This window comes from Natator depressus, chromosome 9, assembly GCF_965152275.1.
Source record: "Natator depressus isolate rNatDep1 chromosome 9, rNatDep2.hap1, whole genome shotgun sequence".
Lineage (NCBI taxonomy): Eukaryota > Metazoa > Chordata > Testudines > Cheloniidae > Natator > Natator depressus.
In genome coordinates, this window is record NC_134242.1 from 238292 (window position 1) to 257766 (window position 19475).

At 41.5% G+C, this 19475-nt stretch overlaps 1 protein-coding gene across 37 annotated transcripts in view; it reads right to left on the bottom strand.

Moving 5' to 3' along the window:
• The window catches only part of DLG1 (discs large MAGUK scaffold protein 1), a 428909-nt gene that overhangs the window by 68080 nt on the left and 341354 nt on the right, over positions 1 to 19475 (bottom strand). For 36 of the 37 annotated variants that reach the window (XM_074963286.1, XM_074963276.1, XM_074963269.1 and 33 more), the window contains one exon: positions 12557 to 12671. In XM_074963286.1, coding sequence (XP_074819387.1) covers positions 12557 to 12671 — 115 coding nt within the window. Of the gene's footprint in view, positions 1 to 12556; positions 12672 to 13737; positions 14761 to 19475 lie in introns of those variants that run through there. The other variant, XM_074963305.1, reaches the window with a different exon arrangement.

Genomic DNA, 19475 nt, shown 5'->3' on the forward strand with positions numbered 1-19475 from the left:
GAACAGGTAAGCTGGGGTATACTGTCTCTTTGGAAGCAGCGAATCTGAGAGTGTCCAGTCCCTGATCCACTGGACACTCTCAGATTCAGGGACTGGACACTCCAGGTTGATGCTCAGACAGCTCGGGGGTTGGAGTGTGCCTGCTGCTAACTTGCAGCGAGACAGCAGGGCCTGTGTCGCCTAAAGGGGAATGCTCATGTTGCCAGTCGCTGGTGCAGACGGAGAGCTGAACCCTAGCAGGCACAGAGAAGGCTTCCTCACACTAAGGGCAGATGCTAGTAGGGTGCTTCATAATCCTGGGTACCCCTTGGGAAGCATCCCTGTAAGTTGATAAGAAGGTTCATTATATCTTATTTCTAGTCTGAATTTTTCAGCTTCAGCTTCCAACCACTGGATCACATAATGCCTTTTTCTGCTACATCAAAGGGGTCATAGTTACCACATTGCATGTTCAATTGGTTATCTGCTGTGACCCAAGTCCTTTTCACAGTCACTGTTTACAAGGGTGCATTCCCGTAAGTGTGACCTACATTCTTTGCTCCTGGACTTACATTTGGCTTTGTTAAAATGCATGTTGTTCAAATAAGCCCCTTACTAATTGATTCAGGTTGGTCTGTATAATGACTTGGCCCCCATCAATATTTACCTCTCTACCCATGTTTGTATTATCTACAGATTTTACCAGCACTGATTTTATATTTTCTTCCAGATCACTGATAAAAATATTAAATATCATTGGGGCAAGAACAAATATCTCTAGGACCCCACAACAAACATCATCACTGGATGACTGATCTCATAAAGTAATTATAAATGGAGAGTAATCAGTTAACAAATTTAAAATCTATTTAATATAATACAAAATCATTGTAGTGCATGCTCATTGTTTTATATATTTTTAAAATTCTTTTATATATATATATATATATATATATATATATATATATATATATATATATATATATAAAAATAAAAGAATGTCATGGAGGACAAAGTCAAATGCCTTACAGAAGTATATTATTTCCCCAGAGAGCATGCTTTCCATAAACCCATGTTGATTGCCACTGGTATTCATCAATGTGGTGTTAATATTACTATCTTTTAATTCTGTACTGACAGCATGCCGTACCAGTCTTTCCATGATTTTGCCCAGGACCGAAGGCAGGCTAACCAGACTAAAAGTTTCTTGCATCATCCCACTTTCCCTGTTAAATATTGGCACAACACTGGCTTTTATTCAATCCTCCAGAACTTTGTGATTATTCCAAGATTTGTTAAAAAAAATCAACCTGAATTGTTCAGAGAGCTCCTCAGCCAATTTTCTTAATAATTATCAGCGTAAGTTATCTAGTCTTATGGATTTAAAAATGTTTAACTGTAACAGTTACTTTATTATTATTTATTGTTTGTATTACCATAGTGCATCAGAGCCCAATCATGGACCAGGACACCCCTGTGCCATGTACTGTACAAATACAGAATAAAAAAGACAATCCCCTGCCTCAAAGAGCTTACAATCTAAGTTTAATATCGTCCTTAATGACTGACAGAATAGAAAGCATTTCCTTATCACAAAAAGATATGAACACATCCTCCTTCTTCTGAGCTCAGAAAAGAAATATTTGTTGAATAATTCTGCATTTTTTGCATCAGGATTGAGTCTAGTATCAGACTTATACCACTGCTAGGATTTTGTTTGTTCCCAATCTATGTAAATAATTCCTTCTTATTCTCGTTAATCCTACTGGCCACTGATTTTTCACTGATATCTTCAGCTTCCCTTATTAACTGTAAGCATTTCTAACTGCTCATTTGTACTCACTGCTATCAGCATCCTCATTTTCCCATGTGTTATATATGTAATTTTTTAAAATTTATTGTTGCTGCCCTGACATCCCATCTCAATCAGGATTTATTTTTTAACCACAGGACTTAAGAACTGTGGGGCTTTTGGATATTTAATTAAACATTTTTAATTTCTAATTATCATTCACATTTTTATGTTTAAATATTTCCTCTCATTGAATTTTGCTCATAATTGATTTCACCTGTGGAAATTTGGACTTAAGCACCAAATGTAGATATTACTGGTCAGGACTATATTCTGTTTGCTTGCAGAAAATGAAATTAGATTGTGATCACTTGCACCTAGGAACCATTGATTTTTCATTTAGAGATCAATTTATCTTTATCCAACAGAATAACCATGTTGACTGTACACATAATTCTTTATTGGAAAAGATATATAACTCAGTGCTATCAGCTATAAAGAAAAATGTGCACATATTGTTATGGTTTATATATTTGTAAATATTTACTGTGCTATTATATTTCATGTCCATGTTTCTAACATTTAATATTAAACTGAGGCTTTAAGCTTCAAATGAGTTTTCAGCCTTAATGTTTTCTTGAAATGCAGGCAGTTTTAGAACAAGATCTTTCACTTATATATCCAAAGCTACACTGAGGAATTAAACTCAAGACATCTCAAATTAAAGCAAATTCTTTTGCCAAAAGACGCTATAAATATTTGCAACAGTTGAACAAGTCAGATTCTTAATTCTGAAATAGCTCAGTGACTGCACAAATAACTTTTGAAAATAATAGATTATGTGATTCTAAACCTACACATTCATTCCTCAAACTCTACTTTGCATAACTTTGTTGTTAGAGAAGAACACTGCACACATGTTGATCTTTTACTGTTTCACTACCTTAAAATTAAATTTCCCCTATTCCATTATGACAGATTTATTTTACTTGTATTTTGACATGACTATTTTAATGCATGATGAAAAACTACTTAGTGTGTAAAAGTTCCGGTTAGTGTTAGCAATAATTTCTACCAGCATTTCTTTTAACTTCTAAGCTTTAGCTTTATTACACAATTATGCTCTCTACCAGCCCTGAGCTGGGCATTACTCCATATGGTCACTTCCCAAGAAGATAACAGGATTAAAGAGGAGTAAAATGTCAAGAGACAGCAAACAATCAAACAGGGACAGATAAAGTCAGCCAACCAGTAAATAAGAACAAAGAGAAAGCTTCCTTCTACCTATTCTTTGCATGTGAGAACATACATCAAACTTTCCTCAAAATCCCTATAAAAGAACTGGCTTTTGCAGAAAGTTTGGGCTATTTCAGACTAAGGACTAAGAGTCTCTTTACAAAAGCAAGCATAATTTATCCAAATTTTTAGTAAAGTTTTCAATTGTAAAGTGTATATTGGAAAGCTGCAAGTGGATGGTGTCGATTTTCTTAAATACCCATTTCATCTACCTAGTTCCATTCCTTTTCAGTGTTGCAGGTTTCCTCTCCTTAAGGATTGCTTCTTTTAGACTATATTTGCTGACCGGAACAATCAGTGGGAGCCTATTTTCTGAGTCCTGCATTAGCTGGGAGAAAGTGACTATGTGCCTTCTCTCATTAAATAAGAATCCAACTTATCCTTAGGGACCACATGGTTAGACCCAGCTATGTGGGGGCATGCAACTATACCTGGGAAGGAATTGTAGGGCCCTTCCATGCATACCTCCCCACCTGTTAGTGCCAGGATTCCTTCCCCACCGGATTTAGCTAGTATTTCTCATTACTATTTCAAAGTTGCAACCTTTCCTACCACTCTGAAATGTAACTATTGTCTGCTCTCATTCAAGTATGCTTCAGACCTGTGGTTTTCAAACTTTTTCCATTTGCGAACCCCTAAAAATTTTTGAATGCAGTTGCAGACCCCTTTGAAAGTCTTAGACATAGTCTTGTGGACCCAGGGGTTCGTGACCCACAGGTTGAAAACCACTGCTGTAGATAAACCTGCATTTTTTAATGATGATCAGGCTTTCCTTTTCCAAAGGCTGATGGATAGGTAATATAATGCAAGCTAATGTGACTGTTGTAAAAAGTTGTGTACTTCCTTGGGAAGAGGAGGTTACTCACTCTGCGCAGTAACTGACTTTCTTCAAGATGAATCATAGAATATCAGGGTTGGAAGGGATCTCAGGAGGTCATCTGCTCAAAGGAGGACCAATCCCCGACTAAATCATCCCAGCCAGGGCTTTGTCATGCCTGACCTTAAAAACCTCTACGGAAGCAGATTCCACCACCTCCCCAGGTAACCCATTCCAGTGCTTCACCACCCTCCTAGTGAAAAAGTTTTTCCTAATATCCAACCTAAACCTCTCCCACTGCAACTTGAGACCATTACTCCTCGTTCTGTCATCTGCTACCACTGAGAACAGTCTAGATCCATCCTCTTTGGCATCCCCTTTCAGGTAGTTGAAAGCAGCTATCAAATCCCCCCTCATTCTTGTCTTCCACAGACTAAACAATCCCAGTTCCCTCAGCCTCTCCTCATAACTCATGTGTTCCAGCCCCCTAATTATTTTTGTTGCCCTTCGCTGGACGTTTTCCAATTTTTCCACATCCTTCTTGTAGTGTGGGGCCCAAAACTGGACACAGTACTCCAGATGAGGCCTCACCAATGCCGAATAGAGGGGAACGATCACGTCCCTCGATCTGCTGGCAATGCTCCTACTTATATAGCCCAAAATGCTGTTAGCCTTCCTGGCAACAAAGGCACACTGCTGATGAGTGTCCCTGCGGGTGCACCACTTCAGGTCAAGGTGCATCCCAGTGCCTTCGATTGGAGATTTCTACAGCAGTGCCCCTACAGGCCGTGCACGCGTTGTGCCTGCCTCACAAGCTGTCAGTGTCTGAATAGCGCATGCATGGCCCGGGTTCCTCAGTTCCTTCTCTACAACGGAGTGCGTTCCAGCTTCCGAAGCAGAGGGGAGGAGAGCAGGTAGTGGAGCATCTACAGGGACACTCATCTCGAAGAACTTCAGTTACTGCATAGGGTGAGTAACCCCCTCTTCTTCGAGAGAGATGTACCTGTGGGTGCTCCACTTCAGGTGACTGAAAAGCAGTATCTCTTATGATGGTTGGGACTTCAGATCAGATAAGAAGGCTGCTGACAAGACAGCTCTACCCATCTTGGTGTCGGATGATGCAGTGTGCATGACAGCATAATGACTGGCGAAGGTAAGTTTCGATGCCCAGGTAGCTGCCTTGCATATGTCAGAAGTGTGACCGTATCACAGAAGAACATGGTATATGGAGGTTCCGCTATGAGTGCTCCCATTTCTCCTACTCATCTGGCAGACGTGATTGCTATCAGGAAGCTTCATGGATAGGTGGAGAAGGGAGCAGGTAGCCATTGGCTCAAAGGGTTTATCCATCAGGGCTTTGAGGACTAGGTGGAGGTCCCAGGGCACAGCCAGTGGATTTACATCTGGATATAATGTTTGGATACCCTTCAAGAATCTTTTGGTTACTGGATGGGCAAAGACTGTAGTGTTGTCGATCTTATGCTGAAATGTGGTGATTGCTGCGAGATGGACCTTGAGGGAACTCGCAGAGAGACCTGATGTTTTAAGGTCTAGCAGGTAATCCAGTATCAGTGGGAGTGGGGCAGAAACTGGGGAGGTCTGTTTGGCCATACACCAAGATGTGAACCTCTTCCATTTATGTAGGTAAGTAGTGCGCATGGTGTGTGTCCTGCTGTGTAGTAGGACTGACCGCACTTGTTCAGAACATGCTAACTCCTCATTAGAGAACCATTGATTAGCCACGCACTCAGGTGGTGTCGCTGAACGTTGGGGTGAAATAGCTGGCCCCTGTGTTGTGATAGGAGGTTGCTGGGGGCGGGGGGGGGGGAATCGGTGGCTTGACCAACATCCGCATGAGGAAGGGATACCATGGTTGTCTGGGCCACGATGGGGCTATCAGAATGATGTTGGATCTGTCTGTTCTTTTCTTCTGTATTACTCTGTTCAACAGAGATATTGGTGGAAACACATACATGAGAGTGTCGGTCCATGGGAGCATGAAGGCGTCTCCTCAAGAGTATTTCCCCAGGCTGGTTCTGGAGCAGAATGTTGGGCATTTTTTGTTTATTTTTTTGTTTATTGCCATGGCAAATAGATCTAGTTGGGGATAACCCCAGGTCTGGAAAATGGTGGATAGAATGGCGTCGTTGAGTTCCCACTCGTGCTGTATGGGTGGGGTTCAACTGAGCTCATCTGCAGTGGTGTTCCTGAGAACTGGGCAGGTATGAGGCGGAGATATGGGTATTGTGTTGAAGGCACCAATTCCATAGTTTTACTGCCTCTTTGCAGAGGGAGTGGGACCAGGCTCCCTCCTGTCTGTTCACATAAAACGTGCATGCGATGTTGTCTGTCATGATCCGAATTCTGCGGTTTTGGATAATGGGAAGAAAATGGAGGCAGGCATTGCATACGGCTCTGAGCTCTAGTAGATTTATATGAAGTTTGGTTTCCGTAGAGGACCAGAGGCCCTGAGTGGTGAGGTGCCCCATGTGCACTCCCCATCCTGTGAGGGATGCATCTGTAGTGATGGTCAGTGAAGTGGGTTCTTGTCAGAATAGAATCCTGGCACAGATGTTGATAGGAGAGGTTCACCAGAGGAGCGAGTCCTTGACTTTTGGAGGCATAGTTAGCAATTTGTTTAATATGTGGATATTTGGTTTGTATACCGTAGCTAGCCACCCCTGAAGGCATCGCATACACAGGCAGGCATTTGGGACCATGAATGTGGAAGCAGCCATGTGCCCTAACAGCTGCAGGGAATCTCAGACTGTAACCCACAGGCAGGCACGTATCTGGGTAATTAGGGTACCCATTGTGTGGAATCTGTCCTAGGGAAGAGAGGCAAGACCCGCAGTGAAATCGAGGTGTGCCCTGATGAAGTCGATTTGTTGGGTAGGTCGTAAGGTAGTTTTGTTTCTGTTTATTTGCAGACCCAGGGTGTGGAAGCAGTACACAGTTGCAGAAGTTGCTCGGATTGCCTCCAAGCGAGTGGGGGACTTGAGACAATAGTCCAGATAAGGAAAAATGAGGACCCCTTTCTTTCGGAGATGTGCTATTACGACTGCTAGCACTTTTGAGAAGACACGTGGGGCAGTGGAAAGGCCAAAGGGGAGGACCCTGTATTAATAGTGTTCCATTCCCACGGCAAATCTGAGAAAACGTCGATGGGAAGAGTGGATAGTGACAGGGAAATATTGTCACACCCCAATGGCCCCCTCCCGCAGGGAGTCTCTGGGGAAGATCAGCATTGTATGTGGCTAACACTGTTGCAAGCATCTCAAAGCATTTTGGGGAGGGTCACAGGTGTGTGAGTGGAGAGTGGAAGTTTCCTTTGCAGAATACGAGAGGCTGGGGGGGGAGAAAGAAGAAGAGCAGAGAATGGGTTAACTCAACACTTCAGCTAGCTCCGTGTGAAGATAAGATGCTGGCCCCAGCCCAAGGTCATGGGCTTGACGAGAAATCAGCAGCTGCCCAGCCATGAGAAGAGGAGAACCAAGTTGAGCAGAGCTCCAGAGATAGCAGCGAGAACAGTGAGAGCAAATGAGATGGCAACAGCAAAGGACAATAGAAGGGAAAACAAAGTCTCCGGAGCCAGGATGTTTTGGGAAGCCGAGGAGGCCACAGCAAGCCATTTGGACTGGCACAAAAGGTACCAGAAGCAGAGGTCCCTGAGTGGAATGCCCCCCTCCCCCACCCCAAGGAGCCCAGGACTTAAAACCCTCCTGAGAGCTGGAGCAATTCGGAGATCAACAGCAGATCCTCGGATGACCTGGGCCCAGGACACCACTCCCGTCCACCTTTCCCCCACTCTTCTTCTGACGTTACACCCAGGCCTGGCCAGTCTTGAATAATGTGTGTGAGAGTATGAAAGTGGGTTAGGGCTTGGGGCACTAACACTTTTTTCCCCCCTGAGTGATGTGGGAGCGTTCCCAGCATGCTCTGCTGTTATTTTATTATTTTATCAATAAAGCTTTAAAACTTAAGACACATGATGTGTTCCGTACCTCCTCCCCAAACGATCCTGCGGCATCAGCCTGATCACCTGACGTCCGAGGCAGATTGGTAACGAAAATCTGTCACAATATGAGTCTTGGAGGTCGAGGGTTGAAAACCAATCTCCCTGCTCCAGTATCGGAATTATCGTTGATAGAGTAACTATCCGGAATTTCTGTTTCTTGACTAACTTGTTTAGACGTTGAAGGTTGAGGATAGGGCGCCATCCACCGTTTTTCTTTTCTGTCAAGAAGTACTGCGAGTAAAACCCTTTTCCTCTGTTTTGGGCTGGTACCCGCTCTATCACTCCTAGTTGTATGAGGTGTTGGACCTCTTGACTGAGCAACTGTTCATGAGAGGGGTCCCTGAAGAGGGATGGGGAACGGGTGGGTGGGGCGTACGGAGAGCAAGGGGATGGCATAACCCGATCTGATAATTTCCAGGACCCATCTTTCCATAGTGATGGCTTCCCACTTGGCAAGGAACGGGTGCAGACGGTGTTCAAAGAAATGGATGGTTCAAATCAACGCTGAAAAGGGTGGGAGGTTTTCTATACCCTCGACCAAGACTTCAAATTTGTTTGTTTGAGGTAGGAGGGTGGGTCGCCGTTGTTTGTGGAGGGTGATGTTGTTGGGTTCTGGGTCTAGGGCATTGTTGTTGCTGCGTATCATATTGTCTGAAATGTTGATTTTGCACAATAGCATGGTAGAGTGGCTGTTGGTATGGCTGATATCTGTACTGCCTCTTTTTTTGTGGCAGGTGGCTGGATGCCCAAATATCTGAGTGTAGCATGTGATTATTTCATGGAATGGAGGACCTCATTGGTCATAGAGGTGAAGAGCTTGTCTCCATCTAAGGGAAGATCTTCGACAGTGCTCTGTATCTCCTTGGAAAAGGAGGAAGAAGTACGTCATGTGGCATGCCTCATGGTTATGGCCATGGATCTGGTGGCTGCATCCGCAGCACCGAGGGTGGCCTGAAGTGCTGTGCGGGAGATCAATTGGCCCTCGGACACCACCGCTTTGAATTGTTGTTGTTTTGTCTTCTGACACATTATCAATAAATTGCATTACTTTAGAATAATTTTAGTGGTCATATTTTGCTAAGAGTGCCGTGTAATTCGCTACTCGAATTTGCAAAGTGGAAGATGAATACAGTGGAGAACACTTCAACCTCTTTGGTCACTCGATTACAGACCTAAAAGTCACAATATTACAACAAAAAAACAATGGAAATGATTAGGGGGCTGGGGCACATGACTTACAAGGAAAGGCCGAGGGAACTGGGGTAATTTAGTCAGCAGAAAAGAAGAGTGGAGGGGATTTGATAGCAGCCTTCAACTACCTGAAGGGGGGTTCCAAAGAGGATGGACAACAAAAAAACTTCAAAAACAGACTCCAACGAGAGACTGCTGAATTGGAATTAATTTCCAAACTGGACACCATTAACTTAGGCTTGAATAAAGACTGGGAGTGGATGGGTCATTACACAAAGTAAAACTATTTCCCCATGTTTATTCCCCCCCCCCCCCCACTGTTCTTGTCAAATGCTGGAAATGGCCCACCTTGATTATCATTACAAAAGGTTTTTTTCTCTCCTGCTGGTAATAGCTCACCTTACCTGATCACTCTTGTTACAGTGTGTATGGTAACACCCATTGTTTCATGTTCTCTGCGTATATAAAATCCCCCTACTGTATTTTCCACTGAATGCACCCGATGCAGTGAGCTGTAGCTCACGAAAGCGCATGCTCAAATAACTGGGTTAGTCTCTAAGGTGCCACAAGTCCTCCTGTTCTTTTTGCGGATACAGACTCACACGGCTGCTGCTCTGAAATATTTCGTAGTTGTATTAGTACAGATTCTAGTGTGGATGCAGTTATACTGGTATAAAGGTGATCCTTGGATGTATAAACAGGGGAATCTGAAGTAGAAGTAGGGAGAGGTTATATTACCTCTGTATTTGGCATTGGTGTGACTGCTACTGGAATACTGTATTCAGTTCCAGTGTCCACAATTCAGAATTGATGTTGATAAATTGGAGAGCCATGAGAATGATTAAAGTATTGGAAAACATGCCTTGCTGTGAAAGATGAGAGGATCTCAATCTGTTTAGTTTAATGAAGAGAAGGTTGAGGGGTGACTTGATCAGACTTGAACAGATGTATAAGTATCTACATGGGGAAAAGAAATTTTATAATGAGGGGTTCTTCAGTCTATCTGACAAAGGTATAATAAGATCCAATGTCTGGAAGTTGAACCTAGACAAATTCAGACTAGAAATAACTTGCAGATTTTTGAGAGAGGATAAATTAGCTATTTTCAAAACTGGGTGTTTTTCAAAATACATCCTTTAGTTCAAACAGTAATTAATTTAGGAAACTCCTATATGGCCTGTGCTATGCAGGTCATACTATATGATCGTAGCGGTCCCCATTGGCCATAATATCTAGCAACCTATAAATAGAGAAGGGTTTTGAAGACATGGGAAACAAACAGTGTGGCTCTGCTGCAAGTCAGTGGGAAAGGAAAGAAGGGTGGTAGGAGTCCTTGCAGAAGGTCCTCATTTCCTGAGTACCACGGAGATGCACTCTGCAAAGACTTCATCAGCAGCACTCTGAAGCAGAGATATGAGATCTGGAAGGGTTGATAGACCCAAGACTGTATGGAGTCATCAGAGATTTTTTCCCCCATCAAAGAGTAACAGAGCATAAATGGCACTATTGCTGTGAACGGGCTCTCATGCTGCTCCAAAGCCTGAGAAAGAGGATTTATTCTCTCAAACATGGTGGAAGTAAAAGACATCTTGGAATTTTCAGTTACATATTTCTTTATTATTCTGAACTTATAAATCCAAGTCAATTGTCAAAACAATTGGTGGTAGTGAATTTGGACTTGTGTAAGATTTTCTTTAATTAAGGTACCTTTTCTGAGACAATTTAGGGACGCAGCTGTTCTGGAATCAAAGATTTAGAAAACCTCATTCTTCATCCCAAACCCTACCTTGTCTGTTAACTCAGCTCTGCTTACTAGTCTTAGTACTTTGTGTAGCTCCATCCAATTTTATATTTAAAGCCTGAATTTTATAAACAAATTTAACATACCCCCTAAAACAGTGGCTCTCAGCCTTTCCAGATTACTGTATCCCTTTCAGGAATCTGTTGTGTCTTGTGCACCCCCCAAGTTTTACCTCAGTTAAAAAGTATTTGCTTACAAAATCAGACATAAAATACAAAAGTGTCACAGCACACTACTACAGAAAAATTGCTTACTTCCTCATTTTTACCATACAACTATAAAATAAATGAATTGGAATATAAATATTGTACTGACATTTCAGTGTATAGTATACAGAACAGCATAAACAAATCATTGTATGAATTTTTGGTTTGTACAGACTTTGCTAGTGCTTTTTATGTAGCCTCTTGTAAAACTAGGAAACTATCTAGATGAGTTGATGTACCCTCTGGAAGACCGCTGCGTACCCCAGGAGTACACGTACGACTGGTTAAGAACCACTGCTCTAAAAGAACTATTTTCTCAAAAAAGTCTGATTGGATAAAGAGAGAACAATTTAGTGAAGAATTGGGATGGATGAACTAGACAGAAGGAACGGCTGGGCAATGGGTAGATACAATACCAGAAAACAAAAAAGCAGCACTTAGAATAACACTAATGTTTTGTCAGTCAGTCTTAATTATCTAATGTTGTAGTAGGTCAGCCTTGCAAAAGAGTCATGAAATTTTGCTAGTACAAACACAAAATGTACTTGCCTATCCTTCATAACCGTTACTGATAATAATGAAAAACTGGCTATATTTTATTCACCTGTTTAAAGTAAAATTACCCTGGGCAAGCAGAAATTTGCTGTCCTAGTCTAATATTGATATATCACCCTTTACAAAATGAACAGGTCAAATAAAGTCTGATTTGTTTTTAGCACATGCTTTTGTAACCAAAGTCTATAATTTGAATGTCACTGTGTATGGTAAGCTGCTATGACAGTTCACAGTTGCATATTAAGAATCTGCATTTCAGCAAAAAACCCACACATTTCCTAATAATTTGAAACTCTTTTCATGGTTCTATTTTCTTTTTGCATTTTTTGTGCTTCCTGTTCCATGTGTACAAATTTACTGAAGATATTAGTGCTTGTAAAATAGCTTACTACCTTCAGTGCATTGGCTTCTTCTCCTGATTGCTATGGAAATGATTATGATACAACCAACTGTGAAACCACTAATGGAGAATTAAGATTTCTAAATATAAACTTAAGATATAATTGAATCAGGCTGAAGGAACTATGTTACACGAAAACTGATTCTGAATGAGTTTGTATTCACATAACATCATAAGGAAAACAATATTTTCAAAATATTCTCAATAGGTAAGGTAAATAGCGAAATTATACTCCCCCCCCCCCCCGCAATAGGCAGCTGAGAAGGTGAAGACTACCATAGTTTTGCAAAGTACAACAAATTTGCTTGACACATATGGTTACTTTTTTTTTTGCAGGTATATTTCATTTTCTGCAAATCAATTCTCACTGAAGCCCTTGTACATCTGCATTTTGTGCAATTTAATGAATAAATGGAACACTTGAATGCACACTTGAATTCAGAAACAAAAGTATTTAAGCTTAAAGGCATGTGTGTGAAATTTGGGGAGGAAAATGCTTACCTGACATATAGGGACCTCTTCTGGCTGGTCCGCAGAGATCCTGATCCTGAGCTAATGCTACTGTTCATCATCTGCTCCCGTAAGTCATGTATTTTAGCTTCAAAACGACTGTATTCTGTAACGTGGGGAAAAAAAATCAAAGAACCATTTATTTCCCCAAATATCAGCAATTAAGTTATTTGGTAAGATGTTGAGAGCTTAATAAAACAAAGATTTATTTTTATCAAATTTTAAAATATAAGTAAACCTCTTTAAATAAAATAACTAAAATGCTATTTTAACTACTAGTAGTTTTGTGCTATGAAAATTATATGTTACACACATTTGCATTAATAGGCGTTCTTTGAAATATAAAAAGAAATAATGAAAAATTCCTTCAATAAGAAAAATATTTATGCTTTTCTAACTAATTGTGATTTCATCAATTTAACAGAATTTGGATTCTAGAATTCAGAAAAAAAACCAAATACATCTAAATATTCAGCTTACATACACATTACATGGGTGGTTTCAATGCATAGTAATTCACTATAATGTATGTGGAATTTTGCTGTAAAGACAACTGTTTTTATTTAAAACAAAATAAAACAATTAACCATGTTAAATACAAAAATCACTTTTTGCATTAACAAAAAAAGTTTAATTAATCCACATAAACTTTACCCCATAACCAAAAGAAAACCTCACATTATATTATTGTGTTTAAAAGACTATTGAACAAAAGATTATCTTTTAAACCTAATAAAAGGTCTGTCTTAGTAACATGAAGTCACTTCTTAAATAAATGGTAGTTTTTAAATGAAAATAGCATTGGATAGGTATTATGTGGAGTTATTGTGTTCCAAATCATATAACGCATTCAGCAGTAGAAGTGAGCAATATATAAAACAAATTTCCTAAAGTGATGTTCAAGAGGGAAAATAATAATGTAAAAGACAAGAAAAAAAAACTATCTAGGAATTTTGCTACAAATTCTTGATCCACTTGTAATTCTTATTAGAAACAGACTCCATTTACATAATTATGCACAATGCTAATCCTACTATAAACGGATTGTGTTCTTAAGCAGCACTGTGTGTTAATATAACTGTGCTAAATGCATTTGATTTTACCTACAAATAGAGACAGTAAAATAATAGGATCCTCTTCACTATCAACATCTTCTGAAGTGCTGTACTTACATGTTATCAGCATAAAATGTCCAGTCATAACAAGGCAATTTTTCTTTCAGTTGACTAGTTTGGACTTCAGTATCTGCAGATCACTTCTAAAACCTTTCTGATAAAAAGAAACGTTCCACAGCAACACTGTCCACCTTGCCGAAAACACCACGTGACTTAAGATTAAGGCAAGTCTACAGTGGGAGAGCTATGATATGCTGGCACAGTCACTGAGCTGAATTTTTTTTTTTTTTTTTTTTTTTTTTACTTCTCTCCTCCCTCATCACAATGGAAATCAAATTTGCCCTGGGAAATATAAGAATAATAAAGAGCTCTTCCTCAATGTAGAAATCATAAGCTTTTCTTTTTTTCCCCTATAACACAATGTTTCTTCAACAATCACATTAAACACTATGTTAGTGATCTCATTAAAATTCTACAGAATTTTTTCATAACATTCATCTTTACAAAAATACAGTCATGAATAACCAAGATATTTAGTGTAACTATAGACAGGAGAAAAATCATTTCAAAATCTATGAAGAGGCAGCATGGAATATTTTACAAGAGAAAATTCAATGATCTAGGCTTTTTCTATAGCATATTGACCTTGTTAGCCAAAGTAGGAAATAGCTTTCTATTAGTCTAATCAACCAATATGCTAACCATAATGATATCAGAAATACAAGGTGGGTGAGGTAATATCTTAGTGAACCAACTTCTGTTACACCTCACCCACCTTGTCTCTCTCTTGTATCCTGGAATCAACATGGCTACAACAACACTGCATACAACAATAATGATACCAGACAAATGGTTTCCTAAACTATTCTGATGATCCTTAGAAGTGGCCAGTAGTTTTTTTTAAATGGTATGGATGATGTACAGATTTGAATAGTTCTCCAACCCTAATTCAGATGCAGAAGTAGTTCTGCAATAAAATGAACAAAATCCTATAAACAGCAGTTATTCCTGTAATTGTTCAACGCTGTCCATGTTCAAAGTAATACAGTTCAAAATACTGGGGAGGGGGAATTAAACATTACGGAAGCAGCATTGTGTAGTGGAAAGACCACTGGACTGCAATTTAGGACGGCTGGGTTCTATTCCCAGTTAGTTACTGATGTACTGTGAGATCCTGTGCAAATCTCTTCCTTCAATGTACCTCCCCCCCCCCCCCCCCACTGTGTGTCCTGTCTATTTAGAATGAAAGCTCTTTGGGACTGTCTCCTATATGCACAATGGGGTCTCAATCTAATTAGAGCCTTTAGGCATAATTAATAAAAATTAATAATAATTCAATAAAATTATAGTCTCTTTTTATAATAGGAGAAAGATACATAACCATAACTTAAACTAAAATTCATTTGGTGTTAAATCACCATCTTGAGCATGAGAAGTCATAGACACAAAACATCTTTACAATTAATCGGTTTAAGTGTCTTGGATAGTTTTCTTCTATCAATATCAACACTGCTTATAATAAATTCTCCTTATTGATTTTGCAGCATATAGTCTTGTAACTTTAGTTGGTGTTGGTTCTGCTTTGAGCAGAGGATTGGACTAGATGACCTCCTGAGTCTCTTGCAACCCTAATATTCTATGAATTTATAAACAGTTTTTCACTTGAGTTTGTCTTTGCTAAATTGGATTTGTTTTGTAGTTTATAAGAGAAAGAACTGTCAAAGAGAAATCAGTGAGTTTTTGAGAGCAAGGATAGTCCTGGGATTAGGGAATTAGTCTAGGACTTGTGAGACATGGGTTTAACTTCCTGTCCTACCACAGACTTCCTGTATGACCTTGGGCAAGTCATGTAGTCATCCTGTGCCTCAGTACCCCATCTGTAAAATGGGAATAATTCTATTCTACATAGGCTTTTATAATGCTCTTACGACTATGAATCCACAAAAATCCATAAGAGAAGTGTAGTCTACTATCAAGTCAGATAATGAAACCCCTGCCACATCAATAATGCATTAGGAGGAATGAAAATAATTTGATTTAGCTAAATGACTTCCAAAAATACACTGACACAGCCACAGAAAACAGAACCAACAGAATTAGAAATATACATGACATCTGATATACATTTACTGTTGTATGATAAGTAGGGCTGTCAATTAATCACAGTTCATGCCTGTTAATTGCATACCTTTGGGTGGGTAGGGAGGCATCAGCTGCGCGGGGCCCTGACAGTGTACCATCAGGTGCAGTACCACCCAAGCCAGCCCCAGAGGGCAGGAAGAGGAGAGAAGAGAGCATGTGGCTTCCATCCCTGCTCCAGCGAAGAGGTAAGGATCCTGCCCCTACTGCATCCCATTGCCCCAGGCTGGCCTCTCGCTCTGGGGACTGACCCCTCCCTCCCACCCCATTGCCCCCAGCCGACCCCTTGCTCCAAAAAAAAAAAAACTGCAATAAAAACTGAAATTAATTTTTTACTCTCACGATTAATCAGGATTAATTTTTTTAACCGCTTGACAGCCCTAATAATAAGTGACCATATTTTTATATGAATATGTAAAAAACCATGCAAAACAGACAGGTACGGACATATTTTCCTTTTGATACCTAAGTTTAATGCTTATTTGTTTTAGACACCCACTTTCATCACATAATTACAGACCCTAATAATGCATGTATGCAAGGGGGGGTGGGTGAATTAAGGTTACAGATATTAAGAGAGAGTCCACTTCTAGTTGGCTATTATCTTGTGAGGTAATCTGTCAAATCAGTGTTTACTCTTGGCAGGTGAAGGGCCAGGGGACTTTTCCTGTGACGATGGCACCATTTCCACAACTTGATTGCTCCCTGACTGGGGAGATGAGCAGGCACTCCTCTTAACTGTTAATACAAATTGAGAGGGAGTGGTCTGTCAGGATCTGTACTGCAGTCCCTTTCAGGAGCAGTAGAAAGGCTCTGCAGGCCAGCTGAATCTCCCAGAGTTCCAGCACATTGATGTGGAGGGAAGACTTTTTTCAGGATCATATGTTTTGAGTTTGTAGATGGTTCAGAGCATCATAAGACCGGAAGGGACCTCGAGAGGTCATCTAGTCCAGTCCCCTGCACTCAGGGCCAAGGCCGGATTAACTCTTCTGTGGGCTCGGGGCTATTAGATTTTGTGGGGCCCCTGTATACAAGTATTTTCCTAAAATTAAATTTCCTAATTAAAACAAAATGATCACAATTATGGCATCGAGGCTATTAACGTTATACTAAACTTGCCTTTTAATTAACAAAGACGTTCTGTGATTACATTTCAGTCTTAAAACCAGTTGCTAACTTTCACGCGGTAAACAAGCACCCCGACTTTCACAATAAGCCAAAAATCAAGCTAATCCCATTTCAAAATAAGGCCAAAACAAGCCAATCCCTAAGAACCACAACACTGTATGTGACTAGAACCCCCCGGCGTGCAGTCTGGGACCGTGGTGGGCCTGCTGTGCACCCCTGACTCTCTCCCCCCCTTTGCCCCTGCTTGTCCCTTAACCCTGCTTGCCGGGAGCACATCAAAAAAAAGAAGCAACAAGCTACAACAAGCGAAAAACTAGCCAACAAGCAACTCACAAGCCAATTAAGCCAAAACCAAGCCCAATTTCTGCATTTTTTTCATGGGTTTGGCATGTCTGCTTAAAACATGTAGAATATAGTTAAGTTCATTCAAACTAGCCTACTTCTTACCTTAGAACAGCTGTTATATTAGTTTCTTTCTGGGAGGGAGTTTGGGTGCAGGAGTGAGCTCCAGGCAGGGGCAGAGAGTTGGGGTGCAGGGCCTGGGAAGGAGTTTGGTGCAGGAGGGGATTCTGACCTGGGGCAGGGGGTTGGGGTGCAAGAGGAGGGGTGAGGTGCATGCTCCAGCAGGGAGACGCTTACCACAGGTGGCTCCCAGCCGGCAGCGCAGCAGGGCTCAGGCAGGCCACCTGCCTGCCTGCCATAGCCCCACGCTGCTCCTGGAAGTGGCTAGCTGCTGGCAAGTCTCTTTGCACCCCTGAGGGGAGGGGGACAGCATGTCTCCACGTGCTGCCCCTGCCCACAAGTGCCGCCCCCGCAACTCCTATTGGCTGGTTCATGGGCGCTGCAGCGATGGTGCTGGGGGCAGGGGCAACACGTGGAGCCACCTCCCGCCACCCTCCCACCAGGGGCCACAGAGACATGCCAGCAGCCGGCTGGTTCCGGGAGCGGTGTGGGGCCATGGCATGCAGGCAGCCTGCCTGAGCCCTGCTGCACTGCTGGACTTTTAGTGACCTGGAGATCACGATTTACGGGTTGGTGACCACTGAATTGTATATAATTATGGATATTTTTGTGGGCTCCCACCCTAGCCTGAGGCTGCCGCCCGTAAATTAATCCGGCCATGCTCATGGCAGGACTAAGTATTTATCTAGACAATCCCTGACAGGTGTTTGTCTAACTTGCTCTTAAAAACCTCCAATGATGGAGATTCCACAACCTCGCTAATCAATTTATTCCAGTGCTTAACCACCCTGACAGTCAGAAAGTTTTTCCTGATGTCCAACCTAAACTTCCCTTGTTGCAATTTAAGCCCATTGCAGCGTGTCCTATCCTCAGAGGTTAAGAAGATGAATTTTTCTCCCTCCTCCTTGTAACAACCTTTTATGTACTTGAAAACTTATGTCTCCTCTCAGTCTTCTCTTTTCCAGACTAAACAAACCAAATTTTTTCAATCTTCCCTCATATGTCATGTTTTCTAGACCTTTAATCATTTTTGTTGCTCTTCTCTGGGAAGGGCAAGTCCAGAGGGCATGAGTACTGCCCCTACAGATTTGAACACCGTATTAAAACTAACGTTAAAAAAATAATATAATACTTAGGTTGGGAAAAGAGAGTGTCTGTACATCTGGGTATAGTGCTTAGATTATCCACAAATACAAAGTTAGTTTTTTAAAAGTCATATGACACAGAGTACATAATCAGCAATAATCCAAATTTAGGTGAATAGATTTAACAATGCAGTTTAGATATTAGAATCCGAATACTCAGGTACATCACTCATGAAAAGTACAGAGATTTCGTTGTGGAAAGCAAAATATATCAATGAGTGGAGATTGTCCCTCAGTAATTAAGAATTAGGTTGGTTGTCCATTTAAAAAATACAATCCATGAGGAAAGTATTTGTTACTTTCCTGACTGCACTTCTCATCTGCACTTCAGCTCATCCCTCCTGGTATTGCCGACGTCCAGTGATGTGTTCTATGTAGATGTCCCTCGACCACTTGATGGCATCTGACACCAGGAGTTGCTGCATCAGCCGAGCGTACCGTTGACTGATTCTGCATTCTCTCAGCACTCGCTCGTCACTGGGGTCCCATGCGCCTAAGGCTCCGATGATCAGTGCGTGTGTCTGGACCTGGTAACCCTCAGCCCTCAAAGTTTCGGCCAGCGGGGCATATTTCTCTACCTTTCAAGCTCGGGCATCGTGGAAGGCTGGGGTCCTGTTCTCGAATGTCACTGTGATGTCCACCATGATGATCTTCTTCCGGTCCTCCTTGGTGACGATGATGTCTGGTCGCAGTTGGCTGTCGGTTCCGGGGATGACGGAGTTTACGATAACCTTCCCCACAGGTGGAGGGATGGCTGTGGCCAGGAGATCTTGGAATGAGTTGTGTCACAGCTGCCAAGCTCTCGAAAGGGACGCATTGAGCCAGGCACTGTGGATGAACCTCCAGTTGGCAAATAGGGTGAAACTGCTACCAGAGAGGAAGTGGTTGCTGGCGTCCCACTTGCACGTCACCTCAAACGCC